The 12562-nt window shown below is 37.1% G+C and overlaps 2 protein-coding genes across 2 annotated transcripts; both read right to left on the bottom strand.

Annotated features, from left to right (window-relative positions):
• Nucleotides 1-258: 258 nt before the first annotated feature.
• Nucleotides 259-3698, bottom strand: LOC311283102 (beta-1,3-galactosyl-O-glycosyl-glycoprotein beta-1,6-N-acetylglucosaminyltransferase 3-like). The gene is made up of 2 exons (XM_084397293.1): nucleotides 3683-3698; nucleotides 259-1658 (listed from the first exon to the last, which is right to left on the bottom strand). Exon 2 carries the CDS (start codon nucleotides 1633-1635, stop codon nucleotides 331-333), a length of 1305 nt encoding a protein of 434 aa, XP_084253419.1. The 5' UTR covers nucleotides 1636-1658; nucleotides 3683-3698; the 3' UTR covers nucleotides 259-330.
• A 6787-nt stretch (nucleotides 3699-10485) lies between these two features.
• Nucleotides 10486-11522, bottom strand: LOC311283305 (beta-1,3-galactosyl-O-glycosyl-glycoprotein beta-1,6-N-acetylglucosaminyltransferase 3-like; the record flags this gene model as incomplete). The annotated part of the gene is made up of 1 exon (XM_084397656.1): nucleotides 10486-11522. Exon 1 carries the CDS (start codon nucleotides 11404-11406, stop codon nucleotides 10486-10488), a length of 921 nt encoding a protein of 306 aa, XP_084253782.1. The 5' UTR covers nucleotides 11407-11522.
• Nucleotides 11523-12562: the final 1040 nt, after the last annotated feature.

Here is a 12562-nt window from a genome sequence, read left to right as displayed (position 1 = left end):
ACTGCAAATTGTATTTGATTGTCCTTAATATTGCACAGTACTGACTTTATAATGTTAAAGACACACATTTTTTGCACAAATTCTGACATAAATATATGCACACACACACACACGCTTTTATGGATAGAATGTAAATAAATATATATAACACATTTGTGGTAGTAGAATAGATCAATTTGTATCCTGCCAATAACTTAAAAAGAGTTTAAAAACTAAATCATAAACATTCATGATATTTTCTTACATCATTTATATTCAATTAAATTAATAGAAAATCATTGACAATATTTAGAAAAATGGATGGACAGTTATTGCCATCATATACTGCCATCATAAAATAATGTCAGATTTTTTAACTGTTAGTAATGATCGACCATAAATAGCTTTGTACCTTAAAAAAGCCTCCATACATTTGATCGCCACATCATCTACTTCTGGATCAAACTTGTTTGCCAAAAGATGGTGTTGCCTCACAATCCATTTCAAGTCCCCAGCTCCATAAATACATACCGCCCGTCTGTGCATCCCAGTGCATGGTGGGTAGGGAGCCCCACTCCTTAGATCTCCTTCATGGTAGCTCCACTTCACTAGACGAGCAATTGCGTTCATGTCCGATTGCTCGTACTTTCTATTTGGAGGGTTCGATCCTGGTACTGAAGGCATCCGCTGTAACGTAGCCCACATGTGCTCATCTGGACTGTATGTGTCTTTCTCCCATTCCATTAAATCTTGAATCTCTTTGCTTTTAAAGATGTGATCCACAAACTCTCTTGAAACCACAAAGTAAGCATTTCCTGAGTACATAGGGCTCTGAATTGGCGGGGGTGACTTTCTAACATCGGTCCGAATCACACTGTTCGTAACATTGTGATGATACTGCCAGCGCCAATTTTTAGACTGTACAGTCTCAGACTCCAAACTGTTCTTTCCGTTCAGTTGTTTAAGAATCTGAACCATTTCAGCATTGGTTTTAATGGGGAAATCAGTGCCACAGGTGTTGAGCAGATACCTCCACTGGACGGGTGACTTGAGCAGATCCTGCATGCAGTTGATGTCCGCTTGAACTCGAGACCAGGAGGCGTAGATCACATTCTCCAGTTTGCTGGCCACAAACACGTTGGTCAGACAGGACGCAATGGCCCTAACTGCTTCTTTAAAGATCTCAGGAGACCTCTGGTCCATATGAACACAGTACACATTGTCAGGAGTGTAAATGGCTCTTAAGAGCCTTTCAAACATCTCAATCTTCTCATGGATCACCATGGAATAAGCAATGGGGAAATCTCTCTCCTCTTTACTGAGAGAAAGCGTCAGAAACCCTCTGTCTCGGATGTAGGATGGACAATCCTTGGTTGCGTTGAGATAAAATGACTCTGATAGCAGGGATTTTCTTTTTTTCGAGGTCATGAGATTCCTGAAAATGTCCTTGTCCACTCCATCCATGTCTCCTTGGATAATAGCAGAACAAGCCTGTAGTTCTCCAACATCCTGCTTTAGTAAGTGATTCAAGACCGTCTCTTCTTTATTTGAACAATTTGTCCTTTGTTCCGGATGGTTCATCAAGAGGACGGTCAAGGTTGTACTCACAGAAAGGATGGAGATAATTTTCAAAATCCTCTGATTGTTAAATACCATGTTGATTTCTTTAAGATTAGAACCTGCCAGGAGAGGAGACCTGTGTCAGTGAGGTATAAAACAGTCTCTCTGGTTAATATACCAGAAAGGTGTGGTAGGAAGCCAGCAAAGCATATACAAAGGGGAAGGACTAACGTCTACAAGAAAAGGTATAGAAATTGTTACACAGCAGAGGTGTGGCTAGAAGGTGTGATTGTCTGATCTTACAGTCAATACGAGCATTGTCAAAAAGTAAACTTTGCACACCAAGATAATTAAGAAAAATTAAATAAATAAAAATGTTTTTAAGCATTAAGGAATATTTAAAGTAACAAGTGTCATATGTTTTTGATTTTGAACTTAGGGTGGCCTCTTTGAGGAAGCTGATTATCTTATATTTTGGTTACCAGATCTGTAGCTTTTCTGACAAGTATGTGTTAACTATGTTTATATAGCCTATTGCCACTCTTTTAGCTGATCTAGTAATCTGTTTGCAGTTATAAGCATATCTGGACCGATTTTTATATATATATTTCTACAGAGGAATTATAACCTTGATGCCTAACTTAATTTAGTGTTGTTCTTTATACTACTTTTGCTGTACAAAGATGCTGCCCACTTTTGTCAGAATAAAATGAATTTTTTAATTTTTTTTTTTTTAAACTAAAATTAATAATGAATATTTTGGGTAGGTTAAAAGAAAGAGATGAAACAGAAAGAGATGAATGGATGATGCACTTGTTAAACTTGTTGTCAGTGCTGTGTTCACATACAGTACCAGGGCAGGGGCTGAAGGAATGTTGCTGAACATGCAAAACGGCCTTATGAGACGTTTGTGAGACATTCTGTAGTGAAGTCTGAAACCACAGTGGAAATTATAAAGTGCACTCATTCAATCCCATTATTATGTACTGCGATATAGGAAGTGTCCAACTCACACTCAATGACTAGAGCATATGCATAATTATGGACTGTTAGGGTCACATCAAATTAAATTATGTATCTGAATTGTTTATGTGAGAGCTCTGGAGCCCAACTGTCTTTCTTGAGCTGTGACATCAAAGGCAACAGAGAACAGACATTCCATTGTCCTTTTACTTATGTTTCATTGTTGTCCGTTTAATATACTGCCTTTTTGAAACAATATTTACTTAAAGATGATGTAGTTTCGGCGACACTATATTACCTCCCCCAACTCAAACATCACTACTCACTGTTCCTAATGTGTGTGCACTAACTTGGATGGGTTAAATGCAGAGGACAAATTCCAAGTGTGGGATATCCTTACTTCGACTTCACTTCACTTAATTGAAGCGTCCATTTTAGCGTGTAGCTTCGACCCATTCACTTTGACATGTTCATGAGACATTTAATCTTTGAAGGTCTAAGGGGCCTTTTATACATCACCATTTTCAACTAAAAACTGAAAAAAGTTTTTGAAAACGATACCGGTTTTGTCGCCATGTAAACAGCAAAGACGCATATTACGTGTTCAGTCTAGGTGAGTAATGTTTGTTTCTTTACAAAGCGACATCACCAACTAGGCTTATAGTAGTTGGCAGCATAATACAGCGTTTTAAGTCGTTTTCGCAGAATCTTGTGAACGTTTTGACAATGTTGTCTGTACGTGAAAAAAGCAAAGGAAACGTTTTTTTACATCGCCGTGTAAACGTACCCTAAATGCAGGGAATTTTGGCTATAGCAAGTTATCTGTAAAAGATATCATCATGAAATAAATTCATGAATTGTCTTTCTTTTGCTTACTTTTGTCTGGCTTTGTGTAGATTCTAAGAAGAATGCAATACAATACAGTGCATAACAAACATAATAGATGGTTATTACATTACTACTGAGATTGCATGACCTTGCCTGTGTTTGTTTTAGAACCCGTCTTATGGGCCCTATTTTGGTAGGTCACTTAATACAGCTGAAATAAAATTATGTATACCAGATCATTAAATCATGATAATTCCTCTCTGACAAAGTTGATCCAGGAACATGTTAAACGTGTTTAAATCGGGTTGTGCAGAACAGTGACATCATCTCTAAGATGCTTAGAACAACCTACCTGACAAACGACTGTGAAAAATATACCTAGGAAAAAGCTATTTATAAAGTAAAGGGTGATCACTCCGATATGCAGTCCATGGAAATAAATTGGTGGGGCTCTTCAACGTTTTTGAGCGAAAGGAAAAGTTAGTTATCACTATGTCAATTGCAATTTCGGAAGAGTGAATTTTGCAGTATTCAGTGATGTTCACAAATCTTTCATCTGAAGTCTGAGATGACCAATCAGATCAAAGAAGGCGGGGCTTTACGGTTCATAGAAATTTCATCGTTTTGAACTGAAAATATGCTTGACATGATTCATGTAATTCATAGCTGAATATGGAGAGGCAAGAAACGTTTGCATTTATTAGACAATGGAGATGAAATGCTTTAAGGAATAACTTAAGAAAAACCTGATCCTGATTCGCAGAGATCGAGCAAACACATGGCATTAAACAGTGTTTACTGGACTTGTCATACGGTTCACAGTCCCTAACACCATTGAACGAGACACATGTAGAATTGTTGTATTCTTCATTAGCCATTTTCCACCTGCCTGCGTGATGTGGTCTGGCAGATGTGGCCACTAAAATGTTAAAGAATAGAAAACAGCTGTCTAAAACTGTCATTTTGTATGTGTCTTGTTAGATAAAGGTTTAATTGTTTTGATTTTGTAAAATAAGAACATAAAATGTGAACATTAACGCACACTGAGATACTTCACATGCTTAAACTTTATTTAAATTCAAAGATAAAGGATCACTGTAAAATCCAATAGCTCTCCTGACTCACATAGTTAACTTTACCCAGTAATATAAAATACATACTTCTTACTAGGTTTTGTTGAGTTAGTCAATTGCAGGGTGAAAATAACAAGTTATACTCAATTGTTTGAGTGACACTACTTGAAACAAGCAAGTAGCAACAAAGGATGTAATTATGTTACTAAACCAGTGAGAGGCAGCAGCCCATTAAAGCAGCCCATTAACCCTAGTGGAGCTCTTATTGCATCAAAGATGGACCAGACCTTCTCAATGCGAAGACATGAGATTGTGGATGCAGATGGAGCAGTGGCCAGCTCTTTTTACAGAGAGACAAGCAAGTACTTATTCATATCCCTTTTTTCCACCATTTGAAACCACATTCTGTTTAGGTTTGGCTTTAGAATTGGCCTGTAGGCCTGACCATGCATTGACAAATGTCCACACTGTCCCATACCTTTTTTTTTTGCCTGTGTTGTAGGTGTTTGCAGAATTTAACAGGATAGTCACCACAGATCTACAGATTGCAGAGTAACTTTTATGGCTCTGTGGATCGCTACAGACCACGCTTTGTCACAATCTTCAAGTCTTCAAGAAGCATTGGAGAGAAATTGGATGAGTTTATGCAGCAAATTAATACAGGGGTGAGTTTACTGCAGCCTTCATTTTTTATTATTATTCTGAGGTGATCATGGTTTTGCTTACAATCTATCTAGCTGTTGTCTAAAGTGTTGTGGGGTGATAAACCCTTTTTTTTTTCATCTTCAGTACAATAAAATGAAGATACTTTTAATGAAATCCCAGTCCTTTCTGTTCCTCCATAGGCAGCAATGAAAGAACTCATTCAAGTAGCTCATGTGACTACAGAGGTTTAACCTCATTTCATGAAGCAACATGAGTGCTTTTTGTAAAAAAAAAAAAAAAAAATTTGTATTTACTAAATCTTATCAAATATCACAGAACAACAACTGGCTGCTCATGCATTAGCAAAACACACATACTTTGTGATGTCCTCATGAACACGCATTGCAGGTCAGTTTTTTTGTAAATGAAGTGGAATATTGTTTATTTGCACAAACAAAGTAGGCTACTTGCATTGCATCATAAATGTAAGATTATACCATTAGACTTGCATGGATTACTTTGTCTTTCTTACCTTTCTGGGGCTTTAAAGTGCTAGATGCCTAGGCTGCCTATGGAGGGAACGAAAGTTCTTGTTTTTGTTTTCATTTCATATTTTATGTTCATTAAAAATAACTTCATCTGTGTTCTGAAGATGAACAAAAGTCTCACAGGTATGGAGAGTAATTAATGACAGAATTTAAATCTTTGGGTGAATTTACCCTTTAACAAAATTATTTGTACTGTGGCTTTAATTCAATACCTTGCATACTTAAAGGGATAGTTTAACTTTAAACCCTCAAGTCATCCTTGGTGTATATGACATTCTACTTTCTGATAAATACAATCAGAGTTATATTAAAAAATGTCCTGTCTCCTCCAAGCTTGATACTGGCAGTGAATGGCCGTATATTTTTTGAAGTCCATCAAAATGTATCCATCCATGATAAAAGTTATCCATCATAAAAGTGCTCCACGATAACTAGCTTCTGGCAGACAGCCGTACACATAGATTTACGGCGAAAGAGTAACACTTGACCTGATGCACAACGCGGAAGTGCAGAGGAACTGCAACTGTTTTGCAAAACAAAACACCAGTCACGAATAAGATGTCTAAAATGACAATTTTTTAAGAGAAATGTGGGAGGAGCTTGAGTTTGTTGCCCAGCCCTGTTTGTCTGAACCGCGAGAGGCGTCTAAACTTACGCTACTCCTACATCTACGTCATACATCGTCAAGTGCTACTCTTGTGGTGTTAGTCGACTTGCGTACGGCTGTCTGCCGGAAGCTAGTTAATTTAGTCAATAAAGTTTTAAATATGGATATTTTTCTTACATGAACGCATCACTTCACTTCAGAAGGTTTTTATTAACCGCCGGAGACGCGTGGAGCACTTTTATGATGGATAGATGCATTTTTATCATGGATGGATGCATTTTGATGGACTTTGTGATGGATTTTAATTAATCAACTTTAATTAATCAACTAACATTTGTTTTTCTTGCAGGAATAACATTCATATGCTTATAATGTTTCCAAACTCTTTGGGGAAAACTTGTGACTTTGAGTATGTGTATGTATAAACAACAGAAAGGGGAAGTGAAACTAGACAGATGACTAGTTCTCAAACCTTGTGATAAGTTTTCATAAAATCAGAGTTTGCTTGTGCCAGGGACAGAGGAAAAAGGTTGGGGCTTTTGAACCAATTGAACCAATCATATTGAAGGTGACATGTTGGTCTTATTTGTTTTCTCTGTGTTTTACGGTGGGATTCTCAATGGAATTTGTCTGAGATCCTCCGGCCTTGCTTCTTGGGAGAGATTCCCTGAGAACTGCTCGGGAAGATCTCCTGGCCGTGATTAAAGCATTTAAAGGACATTTGCAGGTCTGTTTGTCGATTTATTCCTGCGCAGGAAGCTTGTTTAGGAAGGAAGCTAGTTTAGGGGAACAAGTTAGTTAGGTGACTATTATTGAATGGGGACGTCGATTTGTAGACGAGACCCAGAAAGACTAAACGTCGACAGTAGACGTTCGGGGACATCGATTTGTAGACGAGACCCAGATAGTTAGGTTTAGGGAAAAATCTACCACAACTTCAAAAAATATACGGCCATTCGCTGCCATTATAAAGCTTGGAAGAGCCAGGACATTTTTTTACACAACTCCGATTGCATTCGTCTGAAAGAAAAATGTCAAATGCACCTAGGAGGAGTTGAGCGTGAGTAAATCATGGGCTAATTTTCATTTTTGAGTGAACTATCCCTTTAAGAGTCGGGATTTAAAAAAAAGATAAATGATATATACTTAATGGGACATGGATTAAAGACAGTGTATGCAGGGCAGATAACTGACAATTAATCATTCCTTCCTTTTCACTTTTCCCTGTTGTAATATTTATATTGTTTGATTTCATTCAGGTATGTGATGTTGATGAATCCTGGCCACAAGTATCTGTTGGGGTGCTGACTGTCATTGATGAAGAAGAACCCCTCTCTCTAAATAAACTCTACCCTTGCCCAGTCTCTACTGCCATCATTGTTGAGATTGGTATTGTAATGGATAATCTGCAGAACCTGCCTCAGGCAATTTGCATCTATTTTGGTCTGTCTTATGCTTTAAATTTGGATTACCCAAAAGACATGAAAACCACTTTTAACTTCATTCAGAAATTGATGCTTGGTTTGGAACAGAACAAACTCCCACCAAAACTGCAATCTCTGAAAAATCTCCTGTTGAGTAATCAAATGTGCAAGATTGATGATGTTTGGCATTAGATTACATTCGTTTATGACAGTGGAATTAGATTAGTTGATAGAAAAATAAAAGGGAAACTAAGGCACTTGTTTAAAATTGTCAGCCCATTGGTTCTTGAGTTGACATAGTGTAAAAAGTACAGCGCTTCTGCATTCTACGTCAGAACGTCAGCTTATTATTGGGCAGCATCACATGCATCACACGCATGACTAGCGTCGGCCAATAATTAGCCTACGTTCTGACGTACAACCCATAAGCGCTGTACTGTTTACACTACGTCAACAGCATAGGAGAATGATGTGAAAGAGAAGGATTTGTATTGACTAACATTAACAAAGATTAATTAATACAATAGCAAATGTATTGCTCATTGTTAGTTCATGTTAGGTCATACACTAACTAATGTTAACTAATGAACCTTATTATAAAGTTTTTTTTTTTTTTTTTTTTGCCTAAAGTGACTATTTACGTAAATTGTATACCCCAATCCAAACTTGTGTGGACCAACCCTGTGTCAGTTGTTAAGAAAACAAATACAATAAATTTACCTTTGAACTGTATCATTGCCTTAAATTTATTTGTCCAGTTGTAAATGCTATCTTTGTAAATTTGTGAAACTATTCTCAATGGTTTATAATAGATTGATAGAACTTAAATTATTGGAGTAACGCTTACTTGCTCTTTTAAGACAATCGGTTTGCTTGGTTTTAACAGATGAACTGGATTGCTTTTGAAGTAAAATAAACTCAGTAATTCCAAGTTGTATGCAGAAAACATCAGTTAACACAACTAGCATAAATGAGTAGTTAGGAATACTCTCAAGTGCATTTTACTTGAAATGATTTAGTTGTTAAAAATAGTAATTCTGAGTAGTCTATACCAAGACAAGTACATCTAAAGTAAATGATCAAGTATACTATACAAATTAGTTTTAAGTTACTGGAACACTCTTGTAAGTTTACACTACTAGACAGGCACTTGTTAGTACTATACTATTCCTATTTCACTTTACTCTGTTTTTTTTTCATGGCAATCGGTTTGCATGCTTTTTTAAGTAAGGTTTACTAATTGGATTTGACTATGATTTTACCTTTTGAGCTGAGAGCTTGCATAAAGATATCAATAGTTGAGATGTTTCAAGCAAAGATTCAAGCATCATCATTTTAGAAGATAATGCTTTCAAAAAACTCAAATTCACATTACCAGTCAGACATACTGTACGGATTGTTTCTTCTCAATACACATTTCACGAGTAAAAAAAAAAAGAGACAATTCTGTAATTAATTACTCCCCCCTCATGTCGTTCCAAACCTGTAAGACCTTCGTTCATCTTCGGAACATAGATTAAGATATTTTTGATGAAATCTGAGAGCTTTCTGATCCCCCATATAGTCAGCAGAAAGGTAGTAAAAACATTAAAATAGAAACTACAGTGGTTTAACCTAAATTTTATGAAGCAACGAGAATACTTTTTGTGCGCAAAAATAAAAAAATAAAAAACTTTACTTTATTCAACAATTTCTTCTCTTCATTCTGTTTCGGTCTCTGATGCTGTTTAAAGGTTCACAAAACTTTTTGAATTTGAAGATCAAGGTAAATTGTACTTAATTTGTCTTCTGGGAAACATGTAAGTATCTTCTGTTGCTTCCGAAGAGCAGTATTAAAGGAAAAAATATTTATATTTAAAAAAACAAAGACAACTTTGGGCATCTTCATCCTGTTCAAAAGTTTTCACCCCCTGGTTCTTACTGCTTCATGTTTCCATCAGGAGCATCAGTGAATATTTGAACCTTTTTAATAGTTGTCCTCAGTGTGAAAAGATGGATGTCAAAATCATACAGTCACTGCTGGAAAGGGTTCAAATACGCAAAAGATGCTGGAAATCTGAAGATTTTTCTGAAGAACATTGGGCAGTTTAACTGTTCAGGACAAACAAGGGACTCAAGAACAACCATCACAAAAAAAAAAAAAAAAAACAGTCGTGGATCATCCAGTTAACGACACACAGCATTGAGAATCAAGGGTATGTAAACTTTTGAACAGGGTCGTTTTTATAAATTCAGCTATTTTTTTGTCTAGTGGACTATATGTAAACATCTTTTATGTAAACTATCTTATTCAGGACAGTACTAAACAAAAAAATAACAGGCCTTTTGTATGATCCCTCTTATTTTGCTAAAATAATTAACATTTTGCAGATTCTGCAAGGTGTATGTAAACTTTTGAGCATGACTGTATTGTTTACTGCTGAATGTCTTGTTTGATTTGAGAATGTGGAGAAATGTGGAAAGGAGACAGTAAGGAAACAATCAAAAATGAATTGAACCAGTAAAAATTTTCCAATTCACCTTTATTAATGGTTTGGAAGGGTGGGGTACTTGTATGTTATGTTTTTGGAAGTAAACTTCCACACAAAAATCACATTGTCATTGTGAATATACACTGCAATAGTTAATCAATATTGTGTCAGCATTTTTTTTTTTTTTTTTTTTTTTTTTTTACAAAGCAGTATCTGTACTTCTGTTATTATCTAGAACAAATTAGAAAACTGTGAAAATTATATTTGCTTGTCCTTCATATACATGCACAGTACTAATTAAATAAATAAATAAATCATACTAAGAATATTTAGAAAAAAATGCTAGACAGTTATTGAACACATCACTACTGGCATCATAAAATAATGTCAGATTTTTTTAACTGTTAGTAATGATCGACCATTAATAGCTTTGTACCTTAAAAAAGCCTCCATACATTTGATCGCCACATCATCTACTTCTGGATCAAACTTGTTTGCCAAAAGATGGTGTTGCCTCACAATCCATTTCAAGTCCCCAGCTCCATAAATACACACCGCCCGTCTGTGCGTCCCAGTGCATGGTGGGTAGGGAGCCCCACTCCTTAGATCCCCTTCATGGTTGCTCCACTTCACTAGACGAGCAATTGCGTTCATGTCCGATTGCTCGTACTTTCTGTTTGGAGGGTTCGATCCTGGTACTGAAGGCATCCGCTGTAACGTAGCCCACATGTGCTCATCTGGACTGTATGTGTCTTTCTCCCATTCCATGAAATCTTGAGTCTCTTTGCTTTTAAAGATGTGATCCACAAACTCTCTTGAAACCACAAAGTAAGCATTTCCTGAGTACATAGGGCTCTGAATTGGCGGGGGTGACTTTCTAACGTTGGTCCGAATCACACCGTTCGTAACATTGTGATGATACTGCCAGCGCACATTTTTAGACACTACAGCCTCAGACTCCAAACTGTTCTTTCTGTTCAGTTGTTTTAGGATCTGAACCATTTCAGCATTGGTTTTAATGGGGAAATCAGTGCCACAGGTGTTGAGCAGATACCTCCACTGGACGGGTGACTTGAGCAGATCCTGCATGCAGTTGATGTCCGCTTGAACTCGAGACCAGGAGGCGTAGATCACATTCTCCAGTTTGCTGGCCACAAACACGTTGATCAGACAGGACGCAATGGCCCTAACTGCTTCTTTAAAGATCTCAGGAGACCTCTGGTCCATATGAACACAGTACACATTGTCAGGAGTGTAAATGGCTCTTAAGAGCCTTTCAAACATCTCAATCTTCTCATGGATCACCATGGAATAAGCAATGGGGAAATCTCTCTCCTCTTTACTGAGAGAAAGCGTCAGAAACCCTCTGTCTCGGATGTAGGATGGACAATCCTTGGTTGCACTGCGATAAAATGACTCTGATAGCAGGGATGTTTTTTTTTTCAAGGCCATTAGTTTCCAAAAAATGTCCTTGTCCACTCTGTCCATGTCTCCTTGGATAATAGCAGAACAAGCCTGTAGTTCTCCAACATCCTGCTTTAGTAAGTGATTCAGGTCCCGTTTGCCATTAGAAGGACAATTCTTCCTTATGCAGTTCAGCAGATAGAGGGACAGTGTTGTACTCAGTGAAAAAATGGAAATTCTTTTTAGAATCCTATGTTTGTTAAATGCCATTTCGGTTCTTTAGCATTTTTAAACCAGACCTTCCAGAAACTACTGCCACTGTGCCACTAAGGTATGAAACAGCTTCTCAGGTTCATATACCACAGAGATGCGGCAATAACTAAGGCAGGAAATGGTAGGCAAGGTAGGGACCGCTCATCCATGGAGAAATCTGGTTACCAGCCACGGATTCATTTCTATGGGGACAATTAAGTGACATTTCCTTGGATCTTAACTATACTTAGAGGCAAAACATGCTTATAAGATGTTGTCTGTATACAGTCAAAAGCAGGTTAATTGTATAAATGAAGATAAAAAATACTGTAATGGATACAAGCGATTGATTCAATGAAGATGTGAAGTATATTTTTGAATAGACACACACAAGCTACAAAAAATTATTTAAATTCCAACCGGGGTCTCCGGCGTGGGAGGCGGGCACGCTAACAAGGACGCTAAAGACCAGTCCTACTCGCTAGTGCCTCTTGAGGCCAGTGCCTCTTACTGGCCTACGTCCGTTACACCAGCAAACACAGAATATCCCCCTAACATTCCCATATGTTTCCCATTTGGTTATTTTTTTGGGAAACAAATAAGAATGTTGAACGTTCTCTGTAGGTTCTTTTTTTGCAACCAAGAGAATGTTCCCAGATTGTTCCAAGCAGGTTATTTATTCTAACCTAAAGAGAACTTTGAAACATTCCCTGCAGGTAATTTATTTTATAACCAAAAGAGAGCCTTCCCAGAATGTTCCCTGCAGGTTGTTTTTAGGTTTTATTTTTATAACCTTAACCTTCTCAGA

The sequence above is a fragment of the Rutilus rutilus genome, assembly GCF_951802725.1.
Source record: "Rutilus rutilus genome assembly, chromosome: 23".
In the NCBI taxonomy this organism is placed as follows: Eukaryota; Metazoa; Chordata; class Actinopteri; order Cypriniformes; family Leuciscidae; genus Rutilus; species Rutilus rutilus.
This window is presented reverse-complemented; position numbering and strand designations above follow the sequence as displayed.

What these genes read in the sequence shown, in the direction of transcription:
- LOC311283102 (XM_084397293.1), bottom strand. Translation starts at nt 1,635, where the DNA reads ATGGTATTTAACAATCAGAGGATTTTGAAAATTATCTCCATCCTTTCT.